General features: G+C 36.4%; 1 protein-coding gene across 2 annotated transcripts in view; it reads left to right on the forward strand.

Annotated features, from left to right (window-relative positions):
* The window catches only part of SLC4A7 (solute carrier family 4 member 7), a 123,870-nt gene that overhangs the window by 88,560 nt on the left and 22,694 nt on the right, over positions 1 to 12,616 (forward strand). For both annotated transcript variants that reach the window (XM_060162504.1, XM_060162503.1), the window contains 6 exons: positions 688 to 862; positions 4,509 to 4,642; positions 5,801 to 6,046; positions 7,895 to 8,000; positions 10,653 to 10,814; positions 11,218 to 11,331. In XM_060162504.1, coding sequence (XP_060018487.1) covers positions 688 to 862; positions 4,509 to 4,642; positions 5,801 to 6,046; positions 7,895 to 8,000; positions 10,653 to 10,814; positions 11,218 to 11,331 — 937 coding nt within the window. The remainder of the gene's footprint in view (positions 1 to 687; positions 863 to 4,508; positions 4,643 to 5,800; positions 6,047 to 7,894; positions 8,001 to 10,652; positions 10,815 to 11,217; positions 11,332 to 12,616) is intronic.

Here is a 12,616-nt window from a genome sequence, read left to right on the forward strand (position 1 = left end):
ATATGCAAATATAGATTTTAAATTTACTAACTAAAACCTCTTAGTTTTATTAATATGCACACTGGCTTGACTACATATACAGTAAATTACATACACTGAAATAGTTTTTAGGCTTTTTTTCTAGACCAGAAGTATTCATGTGTTTGAAGTACTAAAATTTTAAAACTAAAATTATTTAATTCACTACTTGAGTGGGCCTGAGCATACTATATTCATATTAAAGGGTATTTGGGGACTTATGATTATATTATAATTGCATTCCTGGTATTTCTGACACTTGCCTTTAAGATTTATAATATAAATAATGATTAATAGCATTGCTTATGCACATTTTCATGAATGGGTTGTTAGGTTTTATTTATTTTTATTATGTATTTCCTTGCACATTTGTGTTTGATATCTATTGCATTTACTCATATAGTCATTTGCCTGTAGTCTTTTCAGTATATAGTCCATATGATACAGATGTTTGTGTCTCTTTTAACTTAGTGAGGTCTGCCTTTCCACTATCAGTGGATTAGATTAAATGAGTTTGTCTTCTATAATTTATACCATTATTTAAATAGGATATTGATTTTTGTTGACAAAACGCTAGGCACCAGCAGTTTTATGTAGCCCATAGTTTTAGTTTGAACTAGCCAGAATCCTCTAGTGTACAGTTTGACGAGTTTCATCTCACCTATTTAGGCTTTTTGGTGGTTTGATACTTGACATCAAAAGGAAAGCACCTTTTTTCTTGAGTGACTTCAAGGATGCATTAAGTCTGCAGTGCCTGGCCTCGATTCTTTTCCTATACTGTGCCTGTATGTCTCCTGTAATCACTTTTGGAGGGCTGCTTGGAGAAGCTACAGAAGGCAGAATAGTGAGTACAAAGATTGGTAGTGGCCAGGCTCTTAGCTCTTCAGAGGCAAGTGTCTGTGTGCATTTGTCTCACTATTCATACTTTTATTTGAAGAGTCTACCCACAGCATGATTAACCTGTCCCAAAGCAGACTTCCCCCAAAGGTAATTGCAATGGAAAACATGGGGAAGCCATTTGAACAGGAGAAGATGCACAGTTGAGGTAAAAAAAAAGAAAGAAAGAAAGAAAAAAGTTTGTCATGGCTTGCTGGATGAATGGTTTTATAAATTGAGTAAAAGGCTTGTATTGTCTTTGTGGGGGGAGTGGGTGGGAGGAGACAGATCAATTGAACTGATTCTGGGTGGGTCATGGGTGGGAGAATTTATCCGTGGGGTCACTTTGTATCCTTTAAGGCATCATAGGATTAGTTAGAGCCATATGATTAACATTAACTAATCCACCCTGGCAGGTCCCCTGGGCTAGACTGTTTGGAAGAAGGGAGCATAATTCTGGACAAATGATGGATTTTTGAAGTGGTGTTTAATTTTGCTGTTATTAAATTTGTGTGAATGTTGCCAAAGTGTTCATTGGAAAGTATAACTGAAAACTGCATCTATATTTTGATATGACTAGAATGAAAGTTTTTATGTTTTTTGTTCTTAGTGATACTGTATTGGGGCTGTGGGGGCCTGATATTGGAACAGCATCTAGTGCTTCGTGAAATTTGGAAAGACTTTTTTGTTGCTGTTTATATACATTTTAATGGCGTTTAAATGAGACAGTTTGTGATTCCTAAGTATATTTTGTTTAATGATATTTACTGTTTAGAGAAAATTTATTTTTTACAGATAAAAGGTTAAAAACCAACCAATTCTAAGTAGTAATAATTGTTCAATTAAAGTATTTCATAAGCTGAACATGAGATAAACCTGACAACTGAAATTTCCTTTCAACTCAATTTATTTTTGATTATTTAGATTCTTTTATATTATTCTTTTATATTATTATAGCAAAATAGATATTTTTAGTAAGTTTCTTTATGTGCTGTCACAAGTTGTACATGTAACTCTGCTGGTCCCTGAGGAAGTGTGTCATGTCTGTTACCATCATGGAAATACTGTTTCTTTCCTCTTGGACTGTCACTCACTGCCTGCCCGTCTCATCCTGCTGTTTAATACCCTGTGCATGTGATAGAGCTTTAGGCACTAGAGGAACATAGACAAGGGTAAGACATGGGCATGTGTCATCTATCCTCAGGGTCCTAACCTAGGAGAAAAAGATAGGATAGTATATATGTAGTTACTATGTCGTGGTGTTCTGTGCCACACGTGAGTGAGGTAAAGGAAGAGCTGTAGGAGTTGTAATACTTTAGAATAGAGAAATCGGAAATATTATGGAGGGAAATGATATGGAGATGATGCGTTTATTTTCAGATGCCTTATTGGAACTTCAGGTAGAAATGGAGACATTAGGAGGTGCAGTTCCAGAATTTATAGAGTGGTAAGAAAGAAATATGAAAATTGGGAAACTGAAAATAAATGAGGTTAACAATGTAAAGGGAGAGAAGGAGAGGAAAAAAGTGTGGGAAGTTATCCCCATTTATGAAATGGAGGAAGGATGAGAATGAAGAGAACAATGGCCCAGAGAATTAGACACAGGCACAATCAGAGCTCTGAAAGAGGAGTCAGGATGATGTAATTTTGTAAAAACCAAAATAGAGGTGTAGAGAAGGAGGAAGATCAGCAGGGATTGTTCAGTGCTATACAGTGGAGAGGCGTATGGGGGAGATTAGGGGAGGGCTTCTGGTGGGTAAAATGGAAGCTTTTGAATGTGGGTTAGTTAGGGCAGTATAGGGAGGGCTGTGATTTCTTTAGGGAAAGACAGGTTTTAGTTTGGGAATGAACATAGAAACAGTTTAAAAATTGGGAAAAAGTAGGTCTGGGTAAAAGAACCTAGTAAATGTGGCAATGAGGGGTTTGGGGAATGGTGAAAGGAAGGTCTTCACCTGGAAGTTTCTGCTCTTTCAACACAACATTGAGGAGGGAAAGTAATTTTGCGCCCAACTGCCTTCCCCACCCCATTAGCATTTCTTTATTTGCCATTTCCTTGTTTCTCTGCTCAATTTTTTGCTTTCTATTTCTAGATGTTGTTTAGACATTTTTTCCTTTGATTTGAACTCTAAATTCATTCCTAAATATACATATTATAATTGAACTAAAGATTTTATAATAGCTTAGTAGTGTCTTCCAGGACAATCTCTTGTTTGTCTGTGGGCAAGAAAACAAATTTATATCATACAATTCATAAATATATTATTAATCTGAACACTTATTCATTTTGCCGAAAGTCTAGTTTGTATGTGGGTTTGATCCTATTTTTATACTAATAATTGAGTGTTAATTTTACTACATACTATTCTTATGTTGTGATTTTGATTTTGGAACATGCTCTTATTACTGATGATGATAATTGCTACCATTTATTGAGTGCATTCCATATGCCAGACAGTGTGCTTGCTAGTGTTTTCAGAAACACTGCTTCTTTAAGTTCTCCTGGCTATCATCACCCACATTTAAAAATGAGAAAAGTTGGGCTGGACAAGTCTGAGATACGGCCATGGTTTAGCACCTGGTGGGAAGCAGTCTTCTACTTCAGATCTGGTTCTGAAGCCCTGCTCTCTGCCTGCTGCTGGGTTGCCTCTCAAGTTCCAGGAGGCTTGTTTCTCACAAGTGTCTTGTCTTTGCTTTACCGATGATGGGCTTTTCCTTTCTTAATTGTATATCCCAGTTGACCTTGATGTTTGTGAATGGTAAACCGTTTTCTTTCTGACCCCTCCCCTCTGTCGAGTGTCATAGCCTATATGCCTTAGCAACTGATAACCTAATCAGTTAGGATGTAATGTTGGTAGTGAAACAAAATTGGCCTACTAGCTTTGATTTAAGGTTTCTATGAGTCTTTCATTTTATCATTTTTACCAAACTTTAATAATAATATTTCCTCATGTATGGTTTCTAGGAGTTTTTTAAGGAGATTTTTCATCTATTATTTATGTTAAGCATTTCATGTTTTATATATGTTGGTTAAGCCCATCATATTAGATTAATTTCTTTAAAATGTATGGGAAATTGCACTTTAGAAGCAAGTTTGAGAATGATAGTTTCAAATTTGAGCATGCTAATTTCTTGTTCATCTACTTGAAGGAGTCTTTTTTTTTGTAGCACACCACATCGAGCATTTAGTATGTTTTTTATTTTCTTAAATGAACTATTTCAGACATGCAAAAATATTCAAAATAATATATACATCTTTATACTCACCATAGGCTTAAGAAGTAAAACATGTATAGATAGGGTTGGAGCCTCTGTGTCCATCTTCCATTTACCCCTTTTTCCTTACCTCCTGTAGTACTGAGTTTTAAATTAGGGTTGATTATAAAAGTTCACCTTTAATATGCTAAAACAAAACAATTTTTCTATGTATTTAAAATATATTTGTAATTTTCCATATTTAAAATTTAAATTTGAGATTTAAAGTTGCATTTGCTTTATTTTTTTAACCACTTGATTAATATTTTTATTTTCCAGGTATCTTATATATGTGTATTATAGTAGGTTAGAGATATATTTATGATGTATTACCTTTATTCGTTTCTTTTTTCCTTAAACAGAGTGCAATAGAGTCTCTTTTTGGAGCATCATTAACTGGGATTGCCTATTCGTTGTTTGCTGGGCAACCTCTAACAATATTGGGGAGCACAGGTCCAGTTTTAGTGTTTGAAAAAATTTTATTTAAATTCTGCAGGTATGTAATAGTTACCTACTTGTCACATTTGTTTATGTATGTTTATAATTATATATTATTGTTACTAACTTTAGTTAAAAGTACATTGTATATTTAATAGCTGAAAAAGAGGATCTGATGAGTATACATATTTTCAATATTTTGGGGCTACTGTGTGGTCAACCCTACTCTGGCTCCTACTCTCATCCCCAGTCACCTTGAATTTAAACTCAGTGGATTTGAGTGCTGATAAGAAAATCACTTGAGGGACAATAAAAGTCCTTTGTGTTAGCAAATTTCAACCTAGTAAGAAGGTAGTTAATCTGAATTATTTATTATACGGTATGTTGGTCTTCTAAAGGAAGTTTAGAAAGCAGTGGATCTCAAAGGCTCACGCTGACTTTACCCAGCAAGCCTGTGTCACAGAGGGAGCTGCAGCTCACAGTGTGGGGTTAGTGCAGATTACTGGAGCTGGTAGCCTCGGAATTTGACATGGCAGTACTATTCCTTTTGTGAGATAAATGCAGTTGAATATTTTAGTCTGAAACAACTTGATGCTGTTAAATGTTTGATTCACTAATTTCTCTTGTTTGGATTCTTTTGCCACTGGACAAGCTGATTCTGATTCTGATCTGGCACAGTACACACATAAATAGAGAATGTAGTGGCCTCAAGTGTTTTAGACTCACTGGTAGTAATTTCTTATTTGAAATTGAATTGGAAAATGAAGTCACTGTGGTGATACTGGTGGTAGAGGAGCTGGTGGTGGTGGGGCTGGGGCGTGGCTGCCGTGTTGACGCTGGAGCATCTGGGTCTTCAGAGACAGCGACATACATCCACTTGTTCTACAGGCTGCTTATCTGTCGTTTACTCCTCATAACTGATTTCTAAAGTGAGGTCTTTGTTTTTAAAATATTTATTGCCTAGTAGATTTTCACTGTAAACCTTTTGTATAAGTAAAATATAATCATTAAGTCTACTAATAAGAAGCTAGTCTTCAGTTGAAGCAGAAAAACACATAGAGCTTTCTTTAGTCGTTATTTTGTTATTCTGTAATGTGTTCTCTTTTAGAAATCTTAAGTTTTTATACTGTTCTTATTGTTTGTTATGAAAATTTTAAGTACCAGTACTGTTTGGCATGTATATGTTGATCATGTCCACATTTTTCTTTCTAAACAGAGATTATCACCTTTCCTATCTGTCTTTGAGAACCAGTATAGGTCTGTGGACTTCTTTCTTGTGCATTGTTTTGGTTGCGACAGATGCAAGCAGCCTTGTGTGTTACATCACCCGGTTCACTGAGGAGGCTTTCGCAGCTCTCATTTGCATCATATTCATCTATGAGGCTTTGGAGAAGCTCTTCCATTTAGGAGAAATATATGCATTTAATATGCACAACAATTTAGATGAACTGACCAGCTACTCGTAAGTGTTTCTGTTTCCCCTAATAGTAAATGTATTTTTGCAGAGGTGTCTGAGCAAAAGAAAATGGACTTTTTGCAATGTGATGCTCACTGTATATCTAGCTATAACTACCCAACTAGCAATACGGAGGTTGACTTGTTTGTTACAGATGAGATCTTACCAAAGCACACAGTGGATGTAAACGCGGTTGTACAAATTCAGTCATTTTTATTCACTGAAACAATTTGTCCAAGTGTGTGTATTTTTGGTTTTATGTGTAAATTGGATTGACCAATTTAAATTCAGTTGTTTGGCAACTAACCACCATATATTTATATATTCTTCATGTTTTGCATTTTCATTAACGTTTTTGAAACTTGATCATTTTTATTGGAAGTTATTTTAAAGTGTAATTTCAGTGCAGTGTTGTATGTTGTTTAGTGGATTATTTTCTTTGTGATAAGAAAAGCATGAAATGAAAATATTTTAGGACTCTAGAATAAAATAGGATTTGAGAAGTAATTATAATAGTTACAAAGGGTTGGCAAACTTGTTTAAACTTGAAAAAGGTTATTAAAATTAGACATACCGAGGTAGATGCCTGTATTTGCTGTCTTGAGCACAGTTGGTATGAGCATGAGCCTGCATTTGATTAACTTTCCTGGAGGAACGTGGTTACCAAAAGCCTTCCTTCCTCCTGCCCCCCTTGGCCCCAGTCCCTCACTTCACACCCCTCCTCCTCTCGCTGTCCTCACACACTCTCGACTTTGATGCACAGAGGAGGGAGGGATGTGAAACTTCCTATAAGACATTGACCTATTTGAAAATATTAGTGACACTTTGATGCCAAATCTATTTTGTGTCATTTTCTTTGTTCTTAAACTAGTTAATTTTTTAAATGTTATTTGTTGTCTTCTCTCTTTCCCTGCTACTTTGATCTTTAAAAAGCATGGTTTTTATAGCTAGTGCCAACCAGTTAGAGCACTGTTTCCTACCTGTGGACATCATTTGTTCAGCTAACATTCTGTGACCAGGCACTGTGTTAGGAATGTTGAGTAATATATTCATGTCAGTGTTCGCCATTCATATCGTAGCCCCTTTTGTGTATGAAGAAACTGAGGCTCGTGGAGGTTAAAACTTGACTTGGGTCAAACAGCTAGTAAATGATAGAGCCTCAGTTGAATCCAAAGTCCAGCCACCTGCCTTTTCTCAAACAGCTCATAATCCAATTGAGAATATTCTTGTGTCTTTTCATTTTTTAAATCCATATTTAGAGATTTCTTTGCTTATGTATGTGTTTCTAGCTTTTTCAGGCAGGTGAGATAGTTCTGGATATGAACTGAACTCTCTGATTGCTTTGACTCTCCTAATCCTGTCCTGAAAAACTATGTTTTACCTATTACTTTAAGGATGGATCTTAAGATGAGTAAAGGATGAGCATGAGCAGGTAGGGCTAGAATTAGTAGGAGTATAACTTATACTGGTTCCCAGTGCATGTTGTGTGTGTGTAGATGGGAAGGCGGCAGCGGCTCCTGTGGAGGTAAGTGGTAAGATTTAGTGGAGGCTGACCGTGTTAAACATGGTGGTGTCTTCTCAGATTTTTAAAGAAAATAGTACTGCCCCAAGGGATATATCTAACCAGTTTCATTAAGTAAACATTTTATTGGTATTTCTATTAGCTTTGTTATATTTATATAAGCCAAACTTTATTCCATTCCATTGTTTCTGATATTTTCACTTTTTAGTCTCCATGCTTTGCAACATGGAAAAAAGTTAAGAAGTTAAAAGCTACTCCATTGTGTGACTGATTTAATAAAATGTAAACATGAAATGCAGAATGGTTAAAACTACCCAATTCTGATTTCTCAGATGTGTATGTGTTGAGCCTTCTAACCCTGGCAATGAAACTCTGAAGGTGTGGGAGGAAAGGAATGTAACGGCACACAACATTCCCTGGGGGAACCTCACTGTCTCTGTGAGTATATGTGAAGTGAAGGCTGGTGCAAACAGTAACCTTGTTATTTAGCTTTTCCTTAGTAAACCTAAATTTCCTTCTTGATTGATGGATATCATATGTTTTCAGAATATAGAGTTGTGTTGACCAAATAGAAGTTACCACATTTTTATTTATCATGTACCGAAGTGTATAGGTTGAAAAGAATGAAGCTGGTAGGAAGGGAGATCAAGATGGACTATATTTGGCTTCCAAGATATTAATTATTAAAAAGATTTGAATAATCTTCTGGTTTCTAATTCCTCTTGGATTCATAAGTTCATAGGCCTGTGGTTGCTGGTCCTCAGGTCGACAGTTCCAGCAGCTCTTACCCACTTGCGCCTTCTGTTGATCAGTCCATCTGCTCCGGCAACTGCTTATTTAGAAGATGAGGAATGCTCGTACTGAACCTGTTTACCTTGTAGAGACTAGTATGACTTCAGCACTGAAGGAAAGGAAAGGAAAGGAAAAAGGACAGAAACATATAATGAGCACCTACTGGGTACTGAGCACTATTACATACATATTTTTGTATTCTGTTGGGAAATGTTGTCCTAGCCCTAGAAATATCTGTTTTGGACACTTCCCAGGTTGGGATTTAGAAATAAAGATGTCCAGTGATGCTGGCAATATCAATTAAAACCAAGATCCCTTGAGCTTCTCTGGTGCTTTTTATATCATGTAAGCAATTGTAGGTCATTCTTTTCTAAGGGTGATAGCTCCTAAATATGTAACTGGAGGGATTTCATCTGAAATTTTATCCCATTGATAATTTACATCTGCACTGTCCGGTACAGTAGTCACTGCCATATGTGTCTATTTAACTGTACGTTCAATAAAATTAATTAAAAGTTCAGTTTCTTGGCTTCACTAGCCATGTTCCAAGTGCTCAGTCCTGTCGAGTGACTGACTGCTGGCTGGCTGTACAGGACGGTGCAGATACCTGACATCTTATCATCACAGACAGTTCTGGGGACAGTGCTGATGTAAAGCACTGTGTGTCAGTAATCAGCTTAGAATAATACTTCACTGTTTTATATTAGAATAATATTTTATTAACTCTGTCTATTTTGTTGTGAAAGAGGTAGAGTTAATAGAGGTGCCTATATGAAAGTGATTTGTTAAAAAAGCTCATTTCATGATGAATAGGATGTCTTAATATTTTAGATTATGTATATGGTCTTTTCAGTGTATTTTCTTGATATCCATCAGGGCCATGTTAGGTTTTTTTGTGTAGCTATAGCTTTTATTTCTATGATCCATGTTGTAAATTGTAGGATTACTAATCTTAGCACGTAGAAATTGAGAATAATGGAAACTTTGTTTTTCTTTCAGTAAACCTGAGTTGTATTTTATTTTTGCGGTATGCGGGCCTCTCACTGTTGTGGCCTCTCCCGTTGCGGAGCACAGGCTCCGGGCGCGCAGGCTCAGCGGCCATGGCTGAGCCTAGCCATGGCCGCTGGGCCTAGCCGCTCCGCGGCATGTGGGATCTTCCCAGACCGGCAGGCGGACTCTCAACCACTGCGCCACCAGGGAAGCCCTGAGTTGTATTTTTAAAATGAGTCTCATTAGAATCTAAGTAAGGAAAAAACGACTTCAGTTGCATGTGCCTTTGTTAATTTCTGGTTGCCTTTCAGTTATTTTTCCCCCCAGAGGAAAATCAAGTCAATATATTTCTATAATTGTATTATGTTATATTATTGACTATATTATTGATTTTATTAATGGAAATATTTCAGTGGTCACTTTACTGCTCACAGTCCCATGCACTAATCTCACCATCAGAAAAGTCAGAAAGGGACTTCCCTGGTGGCACAGTGGCTGAGAATCTGCCTGCCAATGCAGGGGACATGGGTTCGAGCCCTGGTCTGGGAAGATCCCACATGCCGCGGAGCAACTAGGCCCGTGAGCCACAACTGCTGAGCCTGCGCATCTGGAGGCCGCGATAGTGGGAGGCCCGCGCACTGCGATGAAGGGTGGCCCCCACTTGCCGCAACTAGAGAAAGCCCTCGCACAGAAACAAAGACCCAACACAGCCAAAACTAACTAAATAAATAAAAGCTGAGCTGATGTCCTTCTTCACTAAAAGAAAAAGAAAGAAAAGTCAGAAAAGCCAAGCACAGTTTTTATTATTGATTCGAATTTAATAGTTTAACCATCTCTTATTCAGCATTCTAAAGGCAGAGTCGTAATTTTCTATAGCTTTTGTTGTAAGCAACTTGTTCAGAGGTAAAGGAAAGACAGTGAAATTGTTGAACAAGAATGCAAACAAATATTTGGGAATTAATAAAAGGCTTATATTGAGATATATGAGCCTTTCACTAAAGGAAATAAGGAGTTGAAAGAAAGGAGTGGAGTGTATGATGTGAATAACTTGACAAAAATACAGTATTTCATTTCAGTGACTTAAGATGCAGATTTGTCAAACCATGACCTCTCTGAACTCAGGATATGTTTTAAAATTGATTGTGTGTTAATGTTGACTTGATAGTGTTTTTTCTAAGTGAAACATAAAATAATGGTGTGCCTTATGATCAGTAGCATCTTAGAGTCAAAGAAGTTCTTAGTAATTTATTGGCTGTCTGAGAATCCCCTTCAATCCCTTCCTTTTTCTGTTTTTTCCCCTTTTTTCAGGAATGTAAAATCTTTCATGGTACATTTGTAGGATCAGCTTGTAGTCTCCATGGACCTTATATTCCAGATGTGCTCTTTTGGTGTGTCATCTTATTTTTCACAACATTTTTTCTGTCTTCATTCCTCAAGCAGTTTAAGACCAAGCGCTATTTTCCTACCAAGGTAATTGGGGTTTAATTTTGGAGTTCTTGTAATAGTCATGTTTTTAGTTTTCATTTCCTTGGTTTGGTTTATTTCAAAACAATAAGATATTGTTTGAAGTTAGTACTTTATGTCATATAGCTATAAAGAAATTATTCATAGTGAAAAGTGTATATTCCAAGTCTGAGCTAACAGTAGGAAGACAATGCTATCATGAGAGATGATAGGTTAGTTGTCAAATGTGTTTCTTATCTTTTGCAAAAAATATTAGTTATAAATGTATTTCACTGATACATTGTCACTAATTTAAAAAAACCTCATTCACACTTTCTAGTGGCATATTTTAGTCTGTGAAAGATATGAATTATTTAGAAAGGACACATAGTATTTTTGTGTTTATACTAACGAAACCCCTTTAACATAGGTGCGATCGACAATCAGTGACTTTGCTGTATTTCTCACCATAGTAATAATGGTTGCAATTGACTACCTTGTAGGAGTTCCATCTCCTAAACTTCATGTTCCTGAAAAATTCGAGGTAAGGATTAAAACACTTGGCTATTTGTTACTTGGGAATACCAAAGTACTTTAAAGTGAGATACCGCCTCCTGAGTAGTTATTTCTAAAATATGCATAGTCTCTCTGAAGAGCTGATGCTTTGAAAGCAAAAATTATATATATGCCTCACATATATAAAAAAATGAAAGGATGAACAGAGACAAGTGAACATATTTAGGAAATAAGCAAGAAGGTATCAAAGCTGCCCCATCAGGTAGAGTGAATGAAAATATTCATGGTGAGGAGTTGGGAGTCATTTAAAATTTTTGACCCTTCTCTCATAGCTGGAGTTCACAATATACTTTCCAGGTGAAAGAAACATTCTTTATTCCTTTATAAAGGAGTAACTCAAACTTGAATTTATAAGAGTGGCAAGGGGATCCTCATTAAAATTTTTAGAAGGGTGGTATATCTGACAGTAATTGGAAAGCTTTGTGTAACACTTCCCAGCAGAATCAAGAGAGAATCAATTTTTTTTTCCACAAGAAAAATGATACTTAATCTGAGCATCCATGAACTCTTTGGTTTCATTAGCAAACTACAGTTCTTTTGTATACAGTATATCATGTGCATAACACAGCATTTGATAATTATTTTCCCTTCTAAGTTAGAGGTGGTAGCTTTTGAATACTTTCTGGAAATTTTTAATAGTCAAATATTTGTGTCACTGCTTATATTTACATTTAACTAATTATATGACTTCTTTTATAAGCAGAAGATTTAAAGGGGATTAGGAATAAGGAATATAACGAAGATAAATTTAGTCTGTTCTCTCTCTCTGGGATTGAAAAATAACATTATTTTAAAAACCAGGGTGCTCAAAAGTAGAGGTGGAAAATGATCCAGCAAAATTGTATAAATCTATTTATATTTTTATCTAAAAATAAGAAAAATTAAGCTTTATAATATTTATTGTATGAATTTTACTATAAGGATAATTATAAGTAACATAATACATAAATGAGTATAGCATCATTGGGTATATATTTTTTTGCTGCTAAGAGTATATAATTTTTTTTTTTTTTTTTTTTGCGGTACGTGGGCCTCTCACTGCTGTGGCCTCCCCCGTTGCGGAGCACAGGCTCCGGACGCGCAGGCTCAGTGGCCATGGTTCACGGGCCCAGCCGCTCCGCGGCATGCGGGATCCTCCCGGACCAGGGCACGAACCCGCATCCCCTGCATCGGCAGGCAGACTCTCAGCCACTGCCCCACCAGGGAAGCCCCAAGAGTATATAATTTAAAAAGTTTTGGAGACCTTTGTTTAA

This window comes from Lagenorhynchus albirostris, chromosome 10 (genome assembly GCF_949774975.1).
Source record: "Lagenorhynchus albirostris chromosome 10, mLagAlb1.1, whole genome shotgun sequence".
Taxonomy (NCBI): Eukaryota; Metazoa; Chordata; class Mammalia; order Artiodactyla; family Delphinidae; genus Lagenorhynchus; species Lagenorhynchus albirostris.